Source organism: Pempheris klunzingeri, chromosome 13 (assembly GCF_042242105.1).
Source record: "Pempheris klunzingeri isolate RE-2024b chromosome 13, fPemKlu1.hap1, whole genome shotgun sequence".
In the NCBI taxonomy this organism is placed as follows: domain Eukaryota; kingdom Metazoa; phylum Chordata; class Actinopteri; order Acropomatiformes; family Pempheridae; genus Pempheris; species Pempheris klunzingeri.
The window spans coordinates 12433512-12455251 of record NC_092024.1 but is presented as its reverse complement, the minus strand read 5'-3'; the positions used below and the strand labels follow the sequence as shown (position 1 = coordinate 12455251).

The 21740-nt window shown below is 42.4% G+C and overlaps 1 protein-coding gene across 6 annotated transcripts in view; it reads left to right on the top strand.

Annotated features, from left to right (window-relative positions):
* Positions 1–1951: 1951 nt before the first annotated feature.
* Positions 1952–21740, top strand: part of eml1 (EMAP like 1) — a 47993-nt gene continuing 28204 nt past the window's right edge. For 5 of the 6 annotated variants that reach the window (XM_070841800.1, XM_070841799.1, XM_070841797.1 and 2 more), the window contains exon 1: positions 13525–14156. In XM_070841800.1, coding sequence (XP_070697901.1) covers positions 14090–14156 — 67 coding nt within the window. In that variant the 5' untranslated portion in view covers positions 13525–14089. Of the gene's footprint in view, positions 2095–13524; positions 14157–21740 lie in introns of those variants that run through there. The other variant, XM_070841798.1, reaches the window with a different exon arrangement.

Genomic DNA, 21740 nt, shown 5'->3' with positions numbered 1-21740 from the left:
GTGGCTCTTAGTACCTTGTAACTGTTGCATTTTTTAGCGACCTGCTCTTTCTGCTATTATCACTCTCTTGATTGGGACATGACAAGATTGAAAATGAGAGTTTGATAAGGCCGTATAGTCGTTTAGCATTGACTGTTCACAGCTGTCAGTCCTCCTTGCAAGACTGCATGAACTGCAGCAAACAAGCAGCATAATATCACTCTTGTTATGGTCAAATCTCCAACTGTGGGTGAATGCAGGTTTTTAAATAACCATGTTATTGGAGTGGTTATGAATATGTTCTCAAATTTCCTGCTTCATCATATTTTCTCCAAATAACCTGGCTTCTTGTGCAGGTAAGTTTTACATTGTTTATAGCCAATGCAAGAAGAGTCCTGAAAAGTCATATTAAACTACTTTACAATCTAATTAAGCATCATTTGGGCGCCATTTTGGACACTCTGGAGTATATTACCTCAGCCAAAGAAATTGCATGAGATCATTAGTGAGTAAAAACAGCCACAGTAGTGGATGGACTACTTTCTGTTTGCCAGAGTAAGGGTCAAGAGGTCTTTTTGGGGTGAAGGTTTAGGTTATGTTTGCAAAAGGGCCTTCAAGCTCTTCTGCAAACAAGAGTTCGAGAGCAAACATCAAATCTGGTCCTGGTGTGAAGGCCGGGGTGATGTGTTAAGTTGTGGGGAGGGGGCACTGACAAGTCTGGAGGACAGCTAGCAGAGCAAGAAACTCCCCAAGATAACCCTGGTCCATGGCATGAAAACCTAACCTCTCTGACACCGCCACTGCTGTACAAGTCTGTACCATCTGACCCCACTCAGTCACATGCTGGACCTTTCCCTCGTGATAATTCCCCTCGTCAAGTGACAAAGGGTCAGCTGAGTAAGCTGAAAAGTAATTCAGGAATGGGGGTGTGGAAAGGTTGGTAGTGAGCTTAATCAAAGCTGCACAGCAAAAGTATGCTCTGAAGAACATTTGTGCACTCAAGTGGGTCAGTAATCTGTACGGCATTATGAAGTGCCTGGCATGCACTTCTCTTTGTGTCCTCTGTTGTGAAACGACTTAGAAGGAAAAACGAAGCTGGCTGCAATCTTCGATTCCCCTGCTTTATGTTGCCTCTTAACTTCTTGTTTCATTGCTAAAGGGAGAACGTCATTTCTATTTTTCTGCTTCCCAGCCTGCCTGTCTGTGTTTAGCAGAAATTGGCAGCGAATGGGAGTACTTGGAAACATGGCCTCTAGCGTATTTCTTAGAAATAAAACAGACCATTGAGATTAAGTTTAGCTGTCAAAATTGCAGTCTTGAGTCACTTGACCCTGGAAATTTCTTGGTATTCAGGCCACTTGAAGAACTGAAGACAACCAAGGTTTTTTTCCTGATGTGAAGAAGCTACTATTCAACAAGACACAAGCGCCCCCCACAGGATATAAAAGCTACTGCTGCCAAAAAATACTGAGTTTTTATGGAGTTGTGCCAGGTTTTGGCCAAACTGTCTCTCAAGGGATAAGGAGTTTACTGGAACTTTCTGTGTGTCTCTGTTACAGGCTCAAGGGATAAGGAGAAAAATATACAGGAAAACAACTGTGGTTCTGGAAATTGCATGCTGAGACTGTGAGTAGAAAGCTCTGCATTCTTGTTTTGTCACACACTATGTGAAATAAGAAGGTTTCTTCCTTTTACTTGATTTTAATGACGAGATGTGTGTTGTGAATATATGAGAAGTGCATGAAATCATATCTAACAAGGCCTGCCATGTCTAAGGGTAACAGTATCCCAAGGGAGGACTGTTAGTTATAAATTTAGTGTCCAATGGCACAGTGTGTGATATTTGATTGGCATATCCACTGGCCACTGGTCAGATTGTTGCAAGAGGGGGGAGGACAAGGAGAAAGAAAGTAAAGTAAGAAAGCTAAAGAGAGAGAGAGAGAGAGTCTGACTTGGAACCTAAACAGAGAGTTTGACCAGAGGCACTGTACCTGAAACAAGCAGGCACAAATTCAAAGGGAGCAACAGGCTGCACAAACCCAACTGACAAGAGAAGACACTGTCCTGGTCCTCTTCGCTCTCTGACCATGTCTGACTGTGAGGGACTGCCTACCGGTAAGAGAAAACAGGCCGATTGTCTGCATGACTCTTGTACACATGTGTTCAAGATATGTGAGGTGTGTATCTGTGCTTGTAAATTGTTTGGGTTTGAGTGTCTGCAGACGTGTGTTTTCTGTGTATGTTTAAGGGAGGGGGTCTTTCAAGGCCCATCCTGTTTTAGTCCAAGCCCTCCACTGGGACAGCTCACCCAGCAAGCATTCAGCTGCAAAGAGGAGCTGATTCACTTTGGGCCCTTATATGGAGAATTCCCACTGGTTTCATGAAAAAATAATGCAGAATGAAGTCTTAATCAGAGTTATGCAGTGAAACAAGGAAAAGAGGTTGGATGGAGGTAGGAAGGTAGTTGTAGTGTTCCTGTGAGAGAGATTTATGGATACAAGTATGCTGCATGCGACCTGGCAGTTCTAGGGTCGTTGGGGACAAATTGTATAAAGATGTGTTGTGTATACGTGCAGGTGTCTGCTTGTGTGTGTGTGTGTGTGTGTGTGTGTGTGTGTGTGTTTGTGTGTGAGAGAGAGAGAGTGAGTGAGTGCATGATGTGTGTGTGTGTGTGTGTGTGTGTGTGTGTGCGTGCGTGCGTGCGTGTGTGTGTGTGTGTGTGTGTGCAACAAAGCATTAAGTGAAGGGTCATTTCGCGCAAGTGCAGCCAATTTGAGTTGGGAGCTGAAGCCCTCACTACCGGCCGGCTGACAGACCAGCAGAAACAATCAGTTATAAATAGAAACCCTTCCCCTTGTCTTCTTCACTCACTCACTCACTCACTCACTCACTCACTCACTCATTCACTCACTCACTCACTCACTCTACTACTTTCCTCTATCTCATCTCTCCCTGTTCTTTTATCTGCTCCTTTTCCTGTTTCCTCTCTGCATCAGTCCATGCATGATTCCCCCCTCAGTTTAATTAGACATGACTCAGCAGTATGTTTGATGTTGTCAATTACAGAACTGCAGCATTGGCAGCTACCGCCAAGACTGTGGTTACTGCCATTGCACCTTAACCTTTGAGCACTTCTTTCACACTCCCTGACATCAGTTTAGCCAGTATTCCTCTTCCATGAATCTATATCACACATAGTAGTTCAATATTCACATCCAACATGGCAATGTGTCAAAGGGAAAAAGTCTGAAAAGCTTTCTGCAGTATTTTAATATTTGAATTCAGGCATTTTGTATTTTTAGAAACCTTTGGATCTTAAAATTCAAGATTGCAGAACACTGTATGTTGTACAGTTTAAACGGCCATGTTAAACTGTAAGAGCGGACGTTTGTGTGTAAAGATGACAATGTAATTGTGGACCCATGAAGGATATGTGGGAATGAAGATGTTATCTGAAGGAAACAGTACTCAAAGGAAACAACACTTGTAAAAACTAAATTGTTTAGAAAAGAGGCCACATAGCCAGAGAGTCAGGGAAGGTTTCAAGTTCAGTTTCAGTGAACTGCTGACACAGAAAGCAGAACATATTGTGTCAGAAATAATCTTATCATTTTGCTTACAACCTGTACATTGCACTCAGATTATGGTCTGTATTGATGTAGAAAAGAACCTTTTAATTTTAAAGTGTTATTCTAGACAACGGGTCCTTTTCACAGAAGACATGTTTGACCTGTTACAGGTCAAGAAAGCAGCTACAATTAACATTAACAACGGCTTTCTTCCATTAATGGATGCCAAGTCATGACAGTGTGACAGTGAGCCAACATGATCCCGAAACTGATACAGCTAAATGGAATTCAACCGTTATTAATTTTATTGTTTACACCTTTGCTTTCCCTACTGTGACATGCCAAAAAGTGGCACGTCTTCTGTGAAAAAAGGTCTATTGTTACTGGACTGTTGAGGATCTATGGAAGAATCTTAACAATGCATGACAGGATATTAATAGATGCAGACAGTTTTACAGTATCAGCTCCAAAGCGAGCTTTCTTTATTTTATTACACACAGTCAGTTCCCAGCAATGATTTTGAGGCACTGGACAAAATAAACAGCAGCAGTTTTACAAATGCCCTGTAGGGGGCAGTATTGGCATATTTTATGAATGGTGCTGATGACTGAGTGAAGGAAAAGTGAACACTAAAGTGAATGTGTTCAGATATGCAGATGAGAGATGAAGACAGCATCATGGCCTGCTGACGTCAGGCCTCCATCTGTGCCCTGAATATGAGGACAAGCAGCTTTGCGGATGTTAAAGCTATTCCTCATTTTAACAAACTGGCTGAAAATGGGTCATTTGTCACACAGGCTTGAGCACAGTCACCTGCAATTTTGTGTGTGTGTGTGTGTGTGTGTGTGAGACATACAGGGAGGAGTGTGACTGCCACGACATATGCATTAGAGTAGATTCTGCAGCAGATGCCAGATTTCCTCAGCATAGTTTATTTTGGGCTGTATCGATTAGAGGACTGAGTTGCTCTGACTTTGAAAGGAACAGGAGAGGAGGGACTGCAGGAGGAAATACTATTTGATGCAGGAACAATAAAGCAAAAGAATAACATGAAACAGAAAAAACTGACATTCAAGAATTTATAGTATAAGAATGTGGGATGTGCTGCATTAAAAGAGAGCCCTGTGTACTACAGGGATATGCATTTTCAGTCATATAATATAAGTATATGCATATATATAGATAGATATCTGTGTATAGCCTTGTACAGACAGACAGAGTAGAGCAGAGTTCTTGGTTGTTCAGGAAATGGGGGAAGGGTGTACATGGATGTTTCAGTGGCCAAGTCAGATGTGATTAATGTTGTCGTCGCTTGAGAGAACACACAGCCCTGCACACTCCAAGACACACAGTGTGTGTCCGTATTACACACCACAGCTCTGTTGGACTTTCGTGGTAGTGAAGAGGTGGGTTTTAGATACATGGATCATTATCACAGTAGTAGAGGGTTGACAAATTTCAATGTCTCCCACTGACCTGCAAGGAGCTGTTTTCTGCTTTTTAATGGGTTCGCACAGCATCAGTTGCTGAATCCTGTTTTACTTCAGTGCCCAAGTTATGCTTCATTAACATATAGATTATATGTAGAGAAGTCAGTGTGGTTTTTAACCCTTCTTCCCTTTTCTGTGGCATCATTAGTGCAAAGGCAAGGAGGTCAGGCATTGAGGAAGGAGGCAGGAAAAGGTATCAAAGATTGATACAGAGGCAGTAAAGTAATACTCACAATATGATTCGATATGGTGCCATGATTTTATGAATGTTGTGCCTTTGTGCAGAATAATACAGAAGGATTCATTCACTGGCACATTCTTCATGTCTCTCAGTGTTCCTATTTCAGCTCATCTGCTTTCTCTCTTTCCTTCATGCCTCTCTGTTCATGTCGGTCCTCTAAAAGTATTTGCATGTGTGCTCATTGAAAATCTAATCCTGCTCTCTGCACATATACAGTATCTATTGTATGTCAGCCCACTCCATCCTGAAAGAAGGAACACACCCCATTAAAGGACTTCCTTTGGGAGGTGTCCCTATCCAAATCGAGGGTCTACAGATAGCGGGTGTTGTATGCTACACCGATTGTAAAGCCCTTTGAGGCAAAAGTGTGCTTTTGTGTTTTGGGTTTTACTCTGGACTCAAAAAAGCAATAGAGACATGTGAATCCGTTATCTCTGAGAAATGCATTCTGAGGATAAAGTGCCATGTGGTGCAAGAGTTGGTTTTAGTGGAATAACGCTGGCAGAACATTGTATACAAACCGCAGGGGCTGATGTAGAAGAAAATAATTCTACATTACATCATGTACCTATACTTTGGTTGGTTATCACCATACTACCCTTTGGATTTTAAACATAAAGGAATATCTAAACATTTTGGGAAAATGCATATCAGCTTTCTTACTGAATGTTAGGATACAACTCTCATATCTGTCTAACCACACATGGTTAGCTTATCTTAGCATAAAGACTGAAAGCAGGGAATATGGCTAGCCTGGGTCTATCGCAACACAAGTGCCAGACCATTTCTTAGCCAGGCGCAGTAACCCCCAAAAGTCATCATTAAGAGGTTGCCAGGCAACCAGTGAACCAGATATTTGTCTAAACATAGTCTTGCACATAATAGGCGTAAAGCTTCAGCTTGACATTTACATTTGGTACAGCTTAAGCAAACAAAATATAACATGTTAAGTAGTGACTTGAAATTAGGAGGCCGATTTTGTTTCTGTTGGACAGAGCCAAGCTAGCTGTTTCCCACTGCTTTCAGCCTTTATGCTAAGCTAAACTAAGCTAAGCATCTCCTTGGTGTAGCTTCATAAGTAGCGTACAAGTACGAGAGTGGTATCAATCTTCTCATCTGACTTTTGGCACAGAAGATAACGTGTATTTCCCAAAATACTGAACTGTTCTATTAAGGCACTACTGATGCTCAGGAGGCTGCTAAGTGGCTGGAACGTACTGTAGGTACCAATGTCAGCTGACAGTCTCTTGACAAGTTCATGTACAGCATCCACATTTCAGATAGTGACAGGTTTAGTTCATGTGACACAACAAGTCATGAAACATGCGAAACATAAACACAGACTTTTTATTTGCATAAATAGCCCTATAGGACGGTGGCTCAAACACGCCGACTCACTTCGTGGTTTTATAGCAATGAAATTTAATGCTGTGATTGTAAAACTCAACAGAAAGTCAGATGATAATTAACTCAAAATAACAATTGACCAGCTAACCTATATGCTGTAGGCAAGAGACAGCAAACTATAATATACACTTAGTGGTTTGGTGACCTATAATTCTTCAGTGCTGTTTGATGTGTGATTGATAGGATTTTATACTCCAACACACAGAAAAGAGAAGCTGGAGTAGGACATGTAACGCTGCTCCACAGCCTCAGGATTTGGAGCTATTTACAGCCCAAAAGCAGTTTCACCTCCTCTACACTCACGTGCCTTTTCTGTCTTTCTCCCATGATGTCTGTCCATGGAGACTTAGCAGGGGATGGGACTTCTTTCCTTTCCTTTCTCTCCATTTCATGTAGCATTGTAAGAATCAGTATTGCTGGTAAAATCTTTAAATGCATCATCATTATACAGGAAGACTTGCAAAATACATTCCCACGACTCCCTCTTTTTCTAAAATTCTTAAATGGGTGTAGATGTTGGTCTTTGTAGATATTATAGTCTGGCAGGGGATTTCTACATGCATAATGCTATTAGCAACCATGACCAAAAGACTGCGCTAAAAACACAAGTGGTGACCCACTTTTCCTGAATCATAACATCACTATTTGGCATTGCTGCTGCTTATGTGGCCCACAGCAGTGTACTGCAGTGTGTCGCTGCTATTTGCTTTCATCCTGTAGCCTTGTTTCTCTGCAATGATAGCACAAAAATGTGTTATACAATCTGTGCAATTTGACCGTTTTCATAGGGTTGAATAAGATATACAATTTTAGAAACAGAGTCATACAAATTTTGATGCAATGGATGGCATCATAGTCGAAGACATACATATTTACATACAATATGATATTCTATAGTGAACGTTTTTAGCTACGCTCAAGGCCATATGGATAGCAACAACTGTTGGATGGACTGCCATGAAATTTGGTAGAGATAACAATATTTCCAAGACCACTGATCCGAAGGATTTTGGTGATCGTATGATTTTTCTTATACTGCCACCAGCACGCTGATATCTGTGGATGAAAAATGTATCACGAATGTTGGGTACATTGCCATATAGTGTGGTTCACAAATTTATGTCCAACACAGGATGAATCTTAATGACTTAAGTGACCTTCTGACCTTTCATTTCTTAAACATCATGGAGTCACACATTTGTCCACTGTTTTGATTTATGACCAAATACCTTCAAAACTAATGACTGAGACTGAGCTGATGCTTGTTAAGTGCAAATTAGTAAATGTTAGCATGGTGACTCTCTAAACTAAACATGTTAAACATTATACTGCTCATCATGTTGGTATAATCATCATGATCTTGTTCGCATGCTAAAGTTAGCATTTAGCTGATCCTACAGCTTCACAGAACTGCTAACATAGTGAAGACTCTGTCTTTTTTAGCTTCTTCCAGTAATGATGGAGTAAAGATGCCAGGTATTGGGGTAGATGATTTACTGGGGTATGTCACAGATCATGAGTCAGGTTGTGGGTTTGACTTTGGCATCCACGGTATGTTGCCATGCCAGTCCTCATATCTTGCGTGAGACAACCCCTCCTGGCTTATCTGAGGCGGAGCTGTGAACAAAACATTATCACTCTGTTAGATTCTCCCCCACTGAAAGTAGGTCACATTTCTACCACATAATTCATGATGACAAAAACTTTCAACAGCTCACATCCAGCGTTTAGTGACGTGTAAGTTTTCTCCTAACTAGTGTTAGACATGATGAATGGAACATCAACTAAAACCACCGACACACAGTACAAAGGGAGTCTGTGTACTTTATAATCTTGGAGATAATGGTGTCTGATATGAGGGGACCAGAGTCAATAATTCAGTGTCATAAAATGTGCTTTAAATGGGACTGGATGCCTGCTCTGATGTGCATGTATTAGAAATGACAGGTAATTTTCTCTAGCAGGTGGGAAATGATTCTCTCACATACCGTCTGTTCAGAGTGAACATGTCATGGACAGTATTACATCCTCTGCTGGTCTGGCCTCTTCTTGTCATCTAGGTGCATCAATAACAGTAGCTACTGTTATGAGATGTCACACTGTCAAGGCTTGATAATTGATCTTGGTATTATAGACTAAAGTCTCAGGTAAAATAAGAAAATAATAATGTTTGTAATGGGGAAAGTTGGACATTTAGTGTCAAGGAAAGACATATACTAACTGTACATTTACAAAAGATTATTTTAAGAATTTACAATAGATATAACAATAATATAATATAATAATATATATAATTTTTGCTTTTTGATTTTTATTTTGTCGTAATGGCTTGTTTGTCTGTTTAGTATCTATAAAAGAATGTGTGTACTGTGAGGCTGTACTTAGGCACTGCGCTGCTTTGAGCTAAAAGCTAACATCAATGCCTACACGCTCAAAGTGTTAACATGCTGATATTATCTCAAACCTTCAGATGTCAACCTCATGGTGGCACTAGAGGAAAAGTCAGAGGATCGTGAAAATCACTGGGATTCATCCTCTGGAGACCACTCAAATCTGTACAAAGTTTCATGTCAATCCATCTTATAGTTATTCAGACAAAGTCTCCAAAAAGATTATTTTAGGTCTAAAATAAATATTAGCCCTGTAGTCTTTCACAGTTACTTGCACTGTAAGACAATGAGTTGGCAGTCTGTTCTTGAACTCAGTTGAACTGTTCAATGTTTTCACCAGGGAAATAAATGAATAACACTTGTTTCATGGTGAGGATGTTCTGCCTTTTCCTTTTGGCTTACACTGGATGACCTTTGCTACCTGCTGCAACATTTACAATTTAGACTTACACATTCAATTCTCCTTTTTTCACATCACCTGGGTGAACATCTCAATGTTAGGTTTGACTGTGGATGGATTTATGAACTCTTATATTTTGTTATTTCAAAGTTATATCTCACTTCCTTATATGCTGACAAGGACATTTAAGAAGCCCTTGTAAAAATCTTGCAAATCTGGCAACTTTCCCAGCGTCCTTAGTATACTGTAATGTTTAACTAGTTGGAGTGAACCCTGCCACTGCTGCTGAAAACCAGTCATGACCTATCCAGCTTTACTGACTGTAAAACATGACATGTGTCCACAGGCTTTGTTTGAAATTCAATGTTTATGTGAATCAGGAAGACCCCAGATTGGATTAATTCATGGTACATGCTGTAAAACAGCCCAATAACCAGGACAGGCACACAGATGGTGGCTGAATCATACAGAGGATTGACCTTGTTTCCTCCTTAGCTCTGGATTTGATTGTGTGTAATCCTGGCCCACTGACAGACTGACTGATCATCTGTGGATAAAACAATGTCAGCAGTTTCTTTTCTGTCTCTGGGAGAAAAAGAAGAAATGGAAGAAATTGGTTTGAACATGACCTTCAGGTGCCTCCTGACAACCAAAGCTGTAAAATCAGAGTCAGCAGGGCAGGTGTGAAAGCAATGGAGGCCTAATGCCAAGCCTTGCTAAAGTGCTCTTAAGCAAGAAACTGACACTCTGCCAGATATAGAGTATTACACTAAGATAGCACTCTGACCCGCCATGTTGTACAAATACATTTTACTATCAAAGATCCGTTTTGTCTTCTGCGTGATTTCCATTTCCATTGAACTTCCTCTAAATTTCTCCCAAAAGTTTACCTTGAATTTCCCCCAAAGTTGCTTACGTTTATAAAAAGCATTCAGCACACCATATGATCATATCAGATATGAGCTTGTCCCAACATATTATGGAAGTTACATTATGTTTACACAGAATTAAACCATCAAACCCTAGACACCATGTTTGTATAATGTTTTCTGTGCATCAAATGAAAATAAGCTGGATCTGACATTATTTTAGACGCATTTATTTCGCATTCGGCCTGAAGCAGCCTACTGCAAGCGGAAACCTTCGGTATCGACATTAATGCATTTCTTTAGGTGTGACAGATCACACAACAAAGTTGTAAAAAATTGAGCTTTATTACACATCCAGCATCATTCATTTAGAGTCCATCATTCACTCTCTTTAGGCTCTGTTTTGGTCTCCACCAGCTCCACTGCGGTCACCAACTAGTCGTTAACTGTGTCTGTCTGCCATTTGGTGCTGAGCGGGTAGTGAACATTAGATTTTTAAAACTTTTTAGCAGAGAACTGCTGCCTGCTGTGGCCACAAATGATGCTATGAGAGTGGTAAGAGTGAGCCAAAGGTTGCCTTGTTACAGCTAAACAATGAGCTGAAACCAGTACGAGCGAAGACTCACATTACACTTTGTCATACTGGTATTATATATATATCAAGCTGCTTTAAAGCAAAGAGTAAAAGTAATTTTATGGTGTTCACCTTCTCAATAGATAAAAAAAATCAATGAAGTCACGGTTGCCCTAGTTAATGCATCTGACTGAGGCTCACAGTCTGCATGCTGTGGGCTGCACACATACGGTATTTATTAGTAGAAGTGAGATCACACTGTCCTGTTTATATTGTAAGTGCGTTGGTGTGTGTGTGCGCACCCTCTGGATTCACTGATGGGTGGTGGGAGGGGGAACAATAGGGAGGTGTGGAGAGAGGAGGGGTGGAGCAGCAGTGTTCCCACCACCTGCCACCCGCTGGGTGGTAGGTGGGGTTTAGAGAGCCATGGGGGGGTTTGAAAGGAATATACCCAGGTTTTAGCTGCCTCCTCTCACATGAGCACACATAAACCAGACCTGTCCCTAATCTAGATCCCCAAATCTGACCCTGAAGATTTACAATAATCTAAACCCCTTCAGACAAAACACCAGTGTGACTCACAGCCTTCAGAACAAAAAGCACAAAGGATGTTTACAGCATGTGTCGCTCCCTTGCACAGAGTGAGGAGCTGCATTAAATTCCTTTCTCTATCTGAATCAAAACACTGGATGTTGTGGCCTTTCGGTGGATGAAAACCATATATTCCTCCATGTATAGTCGTAGATAGGAATATTAAGTGGTTGCAGACAAAGAGCGATGTGTACAAATTCTGGAAAGGTCAACACTTAATCTGACGTGTGTTTTGAGATGTAATATCCTTGTGATTTTTGAAACAACTATTGCAGTGTGTAAATGGGCTACAAAGAGCACCTTGTTTTCTTGCATAATCCTGGCTGCAGCTGAGTTTGGTAGACTGTTGGTGGCTGGATGTTATTGTGTAATAAGTGAAGCAGAGTGCAGCGTTTTCCTCAGGGAGTACAGGGAGAGAAGACAAGGGGCTGCAGCGCTGAGGTCAACAACATGGAGGCCCTGAACCATAAATGGCTCGACCGTTAAAAGGTGCTTCACTGCATCCCTTTCATCCTCCTGCGAAAGGTCAAATCTATGCCGTGCCACCTTTGAACCAGCAATGATGTTGGATATTATGACGGATACCTGCACAGGAAGAGCTTCACCCAGACAGATTATATCACACCTGCTGGGCTACTAAAAAAACACTGGGAGAAACAAATGCATCCTTTCATGGTTGCCTTTAGAGCTTCCCTGCCTTTGTGTAATTTCGTCGGCTCCGTCTTGTGATCTAGCAAGAAAGGGGGGAACGTTTCAGACATGAATATAGGCCACAGACTCTCTTCTTTAGGCTTATTATTTTTCCCTGCAAGCTTTAGTTATAAATAATGCAAAGAGTCCCCCCTTCACATTCACATACAAAACCCCCAGTTGGAATTAAGAAGCTCACGGTTTTTTATGGGTATCCCCCTTTTTTTCCTGACAAAACTCACCCAGCTCACTTTTTAATTTGGCCCCTCTTTCTGTACCCCACACCCTCCTCAAGCACTCTTTCTTTCATTTTCTCCTCTGTCCCCTCCCCCTCTATCCCATTTATTTCTCTCTTTCCTCAATCCCCTAGTCTCCCTTTCAGTCTCTCCCCCTCTTGTCCTTGTTTTAAGGATCCCTCGGTCTCTGTGCAGTCTGCAGCGTGGCAGATAAGACAGACAGAGGACAGAATGATAATCATGTTTAGCCACAGCAGGGATCCCCTGGCAATGTTTGGTTTGAATGTTTGGCTGCAGGAAATATGTGATGGTTGTTTGTGATGGTCTGTCCCCATCTGACTCTCAACCATTACATGTCTGACTGTGTGTGTATGTGTACAGTGATGTAGTAACTCTACTAACTACTATATACTGACTGAGGGACCCACAGTGCCTTTGTCATTTTGATAACTAACCATCGGATTGGTTCATTCATCATCTTCACTATACCCTACCATGTCCACTCCTTTGCTCATTTTCTCACCTTCTTTCTTTTCTATTCTCTCCTCTCTTTCTCTCTTCCTTCTCTCCACTTCTCCCTTTCCTCTCCTACCCTACCTTTTCCTCTGTCCTCTTCTCTTTTGTCCTTCCCTTCTTACTCCTCTCCTCTTTCCTCCTCATTTCCCCTCTCCCCTCCTACCTTATTCTCTCCCCTTTTCCCCTATCCCATCCTCCCCTCTCGTCTTACCTCTTATTTCCCCTCCTCTCTTGTCTCTACCTTGTCTCCTATTTCCTCCTTTCCACTCCTCTTCTCTCCTCTCCTTCTGGCTTTACTGGCTCCTCAACTTCTGTCTCTATTTCCCCTTTTCTTCTCTCCTTTCCTCCCTTCTCCTCCTTCAACCTTTATCATTTCTCTTTTCATCCCCTCTCCTACCCTACCTTGATCCTCCTCTCCTCTCCTCTCCCACCAAGCCAGAGGAGGAGGACCTACCCAACAGGCCCAGCCCCCTGCGCTCTGACGCGTCCTCACTGGGTGACAGGGGAAGGCTGGGCTGTCCCGAGCATTATCTGAACACACACACACACATACACACACACAGTGACTGCCTGTGCCAGAGCCTGCCTGCTCTCAGCTCAAGCCCTCTTAAAGCTGTTTTTCTGCTGGAGATCAGCGAGCGCTAACGACACACAGCTGCCTCTGCTGAGGACAGAATCACAGGAGGAGAATAGAGGGAGGGGAAAAGAGGAGCAGGAGGGAGGAGAGGAGGAGTGCAGGGAGAGGGGGGGAGACCAAAACCACCAGCAGCCTCTTAACTTCTGTCTCTGTCTCTCCGGTGCAGTCATTCTTCAGCAGGGAGTGCTTTCTGCTGTAGTTCAGGACTTTCTTTCTGTGAGAGGGGGGGAGGAAAAGAAGAAGAAGAGGAGGAAGAAGAAGAGGGGTTGGAGTTCACATGACATAATCGGAGTGAATGGGTTGCCATGGTGATTCACCCAGGGAGCCTGACCCGTGCAGAGTGAATGGAGGGAGCGCCTTGGACGACAAGTGAACGATAAACTAACGGAGGGGAGTCACCAGAGAGAGAGAGAGAGAGAGAGAGAGAGAGAGAGGGAGGAGAGCAGCGAAGGAGTGGTGGATAACAGAGGGAGCACAGGGGAGCAGAGCAGAGGTTGAGAATGGAGGACGGCTTTTCCAGCTACAGCAGCTTGTATGACACCTCATCACTGCTTCAGTTCTGCAACGGTAAAACTACCTAATCCTCCTCCCCACTCTTCCTCCCCCATCCCCTATATTCCTGCATGCATGCTGTTTCTCTGGACCTGACATGTCACCAGCTGACTGGCAAAACTTGACACCAAGTAGATGTCTGTGTGTCTGTGTTGCAGCTATTTTAACTCCAGCTCCCAGGGCTTTGGTGAAAACAGGGGGTTCATTCCCTTCATCTTTTAAGCCTGCCTAACTATTCTAACAGCGTGTCAAACTAGAAAGGACTTCATTTTGAGCATATTTGACCTCAAATATCCACCAAGGCCAAGGGGCATTTCCAGAAAACACACACTGTTGAATTTAAGGGAGGTTTCTGGAATCAAGGCCAGAATAATGTCAACAGCCCATGTGAGCCAGCAGCCATCAACAGAGCTAATAAACAAAGAGGGAGAGGGGATGAGGATCAGCCCTTTGCTCACAGCACTGTCCTGATTACTCTGGTTCTCCTCCATGTGATGAGGGCTATGTTATGAATATAATTCTCCCCTGTTGGCTGATTGCGATCGGTTTGCAGAATGAGACAAAGCAGAAATGACAGAACAGCACACTATTGCTCATGTTGCCCTCTGCACTAATGTAATATATTTGCTGGCAGGGGGAGGAACCGTCCTCCAGGCTGCTAATATTATGGGTGGAAGAGGGTGACTCAGGGAAGAGGGAAAGCAGCATGACACATCAGTATGACATCAGTTTAGGGTTTATTTTCACAAAGCTCTGGTTTCTTTTCTTTTTTTGTATTAAAAGTAAACCCTTGGGTTTAAGTTGTATCTCTTAACATTTAAGAACTACTAAACTATGCTGGACAAGGTCTTTTATTGCTGCAGAAGTTTGTCTCAGTCCAATACACCAGAGTGATTTTTCAGTGTGTTTGTTGGTACCGTCACTGCCTGCATACTGACAAGTGTGTTCCCCACACACAAAAGGGGGATTATCCCCAATACAATAACTGGTGTCTCTAAAAGAGACCTCTACTGTAGCGGGGGGAACTTTACTGAACCACCTCAATGAAGATGAATTAAATGCTTATCACACAAAGGGTAGAGCTTTCCTCCAAAAGAGTCACCCCTCTTCTTCGCTGTGGCATCCTTGTTGTTTGTAATCGAACTGTTTCCAGTGTGTACTTACTTAGCAGTTGCTGTGACCGTGTGGTTTTTAGCGAGTGTGAGCCATCGTTGATGAAGCATAGAGTAACGTAATTGCCGCCGGTGGATAATGAGGAAATCAATAATATTTACTGCGCTGTGTAAGCACTAGCAGTCGGTAGAATGAGTGAACACGATTGTCCAACAGAGCAAATCACAGCTGTTGAGTCACTTTGAGGCATCTCGGGCGTGGATACCGGGTACCTCCCTACTTTCATGAATCTCTGATGAAGTGAATCCAGTTAAAAGCTTTTATCCCTTATGGATTTCCCTCATTAAATTTAAAACGGTCACAATGGAGGAAATGCAGACAAAGAGAGACAGATGAGTTAGAGAAGCTAATAGAAGAGAAATGAATCATCCAATACTGAAAGATGCCTGTAATGTTTTATATACTGATGTCTATTTCCCTCCACCTGTACAGCTTCCTTTGTTACATAAATGACTAATTAAAGATGGTGCATCAATGCTGGTGCTTTAATTTTGGTGATATGAAGTGTGAGGTCGTGTGCAACAGGAATAAGTAACAAAAGTGAGGAATCAGATTGAATCCAGCTCATGTTTTACAAGTGGGTATGCTTCTTTTCCACTCATGTGATGAGCAAAGTGCTGACAGTGCCAAGGATAACAGCTGAGGTGGGGCGGTCTGACTGACCTGAAAAACAGGTGTAGCAGTGGTTGTACACCCAATCAGCATGGCTCTACGCCCTCTGAGGAAATTACTGACCTTTAAAAATATCACAAATTACAGTGTGGTGGCAGGTACGGCATTTCAGTGTTGCAGTACATGTGTGTCGCCCTCAAGGCTTAATGGTCCAGTGACAGGTGACAGAAGTTCAGTGTTTGAAACTGTAACTTCTTCTTGACTTGATTTCTCTGAGAATCCAAGCTCCATTTAGTTTGGATTGCACACTCCTAAGCCTCTATTGTAAAGATCCCCCCTTGTTCTTCTTGCCTTGTCATGACCAGCAACCGGAGGGAGAGCCTGTGAGTTGTCTTACACTACGAGGTTGTTTGTAATCCTCCACAATGTCATGTTTCCTCCCTGAGAAAGCTGATGAAATAAGAAATGCTGCTGAGAGGCTGTTGCCAGGGTTTTTCCAACCTGCTCTCTCTTTTTCCTTCACACACACGAAACTAAAACACACTCATCTGCACGTTGTTCGTTGTTCCAACAGACTGCTTAATGGGGTGAGCTTTAGCTAAGATATGTGTGTGTGTTTGAGTGTATGTGAGAGTGTACAAGCTACACTCCAGCGTGTGTGTGTGTGTGTGTGTATGGGGGGGACTCTAGGCCAAAGTGACATCATACTGCTCTGCCATCCAGCTGAACCCAGATCCACTTGAAGCAAAAGTCAATGATGTTATTCATTCGCCTCTTTCTCTCCGTCTCTCTCGGCCCATGTGTTGTGGAGCATCCAACCAGACTAATGTTCAGAGACTAGGTCAGCTAAACTGCAGAAGCACACGTAGGCTGCATGCTTTGTCCTCAGGAGGTTGGGCCAAGCTCTGGCTAACTGAAAATTAGCTGCATTACACACTCAGACACATGCTGATTACAGCTGATTAAGGAAGTGAATCCTTTTCTGAAGCTTTCGTCCTGCGTTAAATCAATGAAATCACATTTGGAATCTGCTGGTTCTGGAGTGTGTGGACGGTTTTTATTGAATTAGCCTGTCTTGTGTTCCTGGTAATGAGATTGCTGTTGTTTTTATAGAATTTACCAATGTACTTGCACCAGATTGGCATGATACTTGCTCATTTTAAGGGGAAGAAAGTGTGTTATCATCACTTTAAAGGACCATCCTGGTTGTTTTCCCTACTTTGCCTGCTGTTACATTACCACCAACCCTTATCCAAAACCTACCGTAAAGCTTCCATTTTTTATTTCATGCGTTCCTCACTGATTTCCATTCATTCTTTGAGGCTAAAGTTTGAAAATCAACAAAGAAACAACCTTGTCATGCAATAAGCAACCATTCATATGATATTTTTCTACATTGCCCTGTCCTCTCTTTGTTCATGTCCTGCCTTTCAACAACATGAAAGTATGTTTCAACACCCAAAAGGCAGCTGTTTGAGCATCTTTGAACGCACCACCAGAGGCTTTAAACTTTTTAAACACACAAATGCATCACCAAGGGACAATAACACAAAATGTTTCACTTTGACAGATTAAGATGGATGTTGTAGACTGTTGATTAATCCATCAATTACTCATTTTCTAATCAATAGTTTTTTTAGTTTGTAAAATAATAGAAAGTAGTGACATATCGCAGTTCCCAGAGTGCAAGTTTTTAAATTTGTCGGACCAAAAGTCCTAAAAGTTAGTGCTTCTTTTCATGTTAGCATGCTAACACACTACACTAAGGTGATGAACGTGGTAAATATTACATGTTAAACATCAGCATATAAGCACCGTCATCATGTCAGTATGCCCATGTTTTATGAGAAGTTTTCCACATAACATCGCCTCAAAGAGCCGCCAGCATGGCTGCAGACTTTTACTTTTGTTTCTTGGTGAATGCATTAAACAGTTACCTGATTACTGAAATTGCTGATAATCTAACCAATTAATCATCTAGTCGTTAAAGCTGTGATGTTTAAGTTTAAATCTCCACAAGTCGAATGCGCAGTCATCAGAGCAAAAACATGTGAGTTAATGATGTACCAAAAGCTCTTGATGTGTTAATAAGTAAGCCTGTTAATAAGTAAATCTGGCTCGCTTACAGTGCTGTGATTCCGATGATCACACACTCAGGTTCATCTCAAAGCACCAAGCCTCTCCATCCGAGTGTCTGCATTCATTTGTGAGATTTCTTCATTTACCTTTTGAGCTAATGATGCCTGCTCAGATTAGGATCAAACATGCCTTTATCTCCACGCTCCACACTCACGCTGTACACCCACAGGCATATTGGCACAGCCCTCACCTTACACAAGACAACTGAGGGGGCACAGGGAAAGAGGGGTTACACAGAACTCCACAGAAGGAAGTTTGGATCAGTAGAAGAGCAGATGCATGGCGCAGGCGTAGAGGGGAAATGAATAAAGATGGAGGCTTGTTTGATGTTTGTTGGAGGTAGCTTGATACACAGGAGAGGTGGCACGACTCCATCTCGTGTCCTCCCCTTCTTTGCTGCGCATCTGTAGGTCTCTCTATCCAAACCCTGATAGATGATGGCACGTGTAGAAGGATTAGGATTAAAGGCCCGCTCACGTTATCAAGCACAGTAGCCAAGAAAGGATGCCAAGCAGGAGACTGAGACTGAGGTGTGTGTATGTGTATGTGTGTGACATTTGTTTCTCTCAATTGAGACACTACAGAAAATCTACGTTCAAATTGTATTGATAGAATCTTTGAGTCCTTTGATTTATTAAAAATTGTGGAATAGTTAAGGTCAAAATTGCTTCCTAAGGTGAGAAATCGAAGCACCTCGTGTATGTTATCGTCGTCCTGTTTCACTGACATGCACTGACTCTCAACTATATATCAATATATATTCTTTATGAATGCCCCCTCTGTCAAGCTGACCTGAGCTCTGATATTTCCTCTGCTCTGATAAAACTGCTCAAAAATGTCAATGGAGCAATAGTAAGAGAGGGGAGTATTAGGAAATATTGTGTCTCTCTGCCATTTTTCATCTGTGACTGTAACACGTCCCAGAGCAGCAGTTTAATAAATATCGACCAGAATGTGATAACGCTTCCACTGCTGCTGATTCATTTAAAAGCTGACATTGATTTCCTATTGCTGTGTCAGGGAAAGCACACACCACTCTCCGTCTCTCTGGATTTCTTAAATTTTAAACACTCAGACTTTTTCTGTCCTTCACCTTGCTTTACTTTCCCTCCTTCTCAAGCTCTGCTCCCTTCACCCTCATCTCTGTGTCAGACTCTCTCACGCTCTTTGTTTGATCTTCTAAGAATTGCCCCAAGTGGAGCTCAGAGAGCTTTTTTACATTTTTTTTTATCTCCAGACAGTCAGATATTGAGCGTGGCGGTTTGGGCCTCTGTAATCACGAGTCATGCTGCCCCCCCCCCCTCCTACTCCTTATCTCTTTCACTTTCTTTTCTCCCCTTTCTCCTGATAAGGATTCGCCCTCCACTTTCCCTTTCATGTGCAGAATAAAGAGCCATTAGCTGCTAACAGTTACACAGAGTGACAGTGTGTGCTCGTTAAACCTGTACACGTTACAGCTATATTGAGTGTGTGCAGCAGCTACCCTGCGTCTCCTGCTCTGTGCCGTGTTTGTCTAAAACAGCAGATTGTGCTGCATCAGAGTCAAGCTGTGTGTGTGTGTGTGTGTGTGTGTGTTTGGGTGTTTGTGTGTGTTTGAGATCTGTGGGAGCCAGCAGATCTGTGGCTACCCTTGTTGCCAGTTGAGAAATGATGCCACTTACATAACGAAAGCAGTCCGGTTTCCACGTAGTGCCAGCCCTGCACACTGGTGTCCTGCTCTCCTCTATCTCTCTATCTACTGATGTTTTCCCTTTTTAGGGCTGAATGCAGCTTCAGTGGTTGCTGTAAAGTAGAAAGTAGGTCAGACAATTTATTAATATTGTAATACATCAAATATCTTTATCAATATTCTGACACCAGTATCATTGAGTTCTCTTCTTTTTCTGCAGACAGTTGAACTTTGCAAATGTTTTGCTCTCTAACAAGCGCACTATTGCACATTTGTTTGACCGCATATTTGGTTCCACAGATATATTTTATGTATGATGCGGTTAGCTTGTGATAAAATGCCTTTTATTGAGAAAGAAGGTCAGAGTCAGCGTGCTCATGGAAACAGCCTCTTGGTGAGCCAGCGGGCAGAAGATGCCATTTGTTGTCTGAACTGAGTATTTCCCTTCTCTCTCTCTCTCTTTCCCTCATGTCTTTTCCTCCACTGACACACATTCACGCAGCCACATCCCATGACCCATTAAAATAATCAGGCATGTAAAGCAGGAGCGTGTGAGTTCCTGGGCTAAATATATATATATAAATATATATACTGATTCTGCATGTGTGTGTGTGTGTGTGTGTGTGTGTGTGTAACTCATGCTTCTGGCAGTCAAACATGAAAGGCAGAAGCACTCTCTGGGTATGTGTGTGTGTGTATTTGTATTTGTGTGTACCCATCTTCAAGTTTACTGTGGTGAGTGTGTGTGTGTGTGTGTGTGTGTGTGTGTGCATACCATCACAAGGTCAGCAGAGGAGACATACAGGTTGCATAAGTCCTTGAACATTATGTCAGGGATGCATAAAAATACCATGAAAGAGTCAGAAACAGAGTTGTGTGGATGCTTCCACTCTGCATGGTAACACTAACTGTGCTCAACAGAGCATTGAATCCTACCTGTGGGGGAGGGTGACTTGTAATAAATTACACAATTCAGCAGAATCCCAAGGAGATGCCATTATTTTCTAGTCTCTGCTTGATGCTCAAAGTCTCAACAAAGGTATTTGGTCCAATCAGAGAGACACAAGAAAAGAAAACAGGCATTAAATGATGAATTTTCACACATGAAGATACAGTAAAGCGCAGTCAGGTGTTCAAATGTGTTTCCAATTAGTATGCAAATGATTTTCAACATCATCAGTGTGAGTCTGTATGAGCATAGGTATATACTGTATGTCCGCATTCATGTGTGCACATGCATGTCTGTGCATATGAATGTCTGTCCATAAATCTCCCTTTTAATCCTGCATTTAACACCAAACTGTGTAAGATTAATTAAAGATCAATTCAATTACTGTGACATGCTGAGTGTTGGCTCGATTGTATTTATGGTAATTATTTCCATTGGCGTATTGTCTCCAGTGGGCCCAAAGCCATGGCCTATCGATTTGGTCGCTCTTCAAATCTTCGCCCTGGCCAGGATTTCATCTGTCCAGTTGTGATGTGAACAGGTGTAATTAACCTCTCGGTGCCTGCGGTCCAGCTCCCAGAGGCTGCTCAGCACCCTAATTGGTCTCATACACCTGCTGTTAATGGAGGAAGCAATGGGGAAGCCTCAGCCCTGCTGGTGTCTGTGTGTCTACGGGTGTGTGTGTGTGTGTGTGTGTGTGTGTGTGTGTGTGTGTGTATGTGTGCCATTGCATGTGTTCAGCTTGACGGTAACAGATGGAGAGGGAAAAGAGGAGAATCCCATTAGAAATTCCATTAAAAATAGATTCATTCAAACCACAGGTGCAGAGATGAGAGGAAGGAGGATGGACGTGGTTATTTGATTTGTTTCCTCCTTCATCATGGTCAATTTGTCAGGTTAGATGAGGGGTTAAAGGAAAAGTCTGTGCTAACATAGTTAAAAAGTGTTCAGACCTGATAAGATGATTTAACAGTTTAGTGCAGTTCAGTATGATTTCAGAAAACTTTCATCATAAACATCAAAGACAAATGACACGTTCTGTTCTCAGAATCAGAGA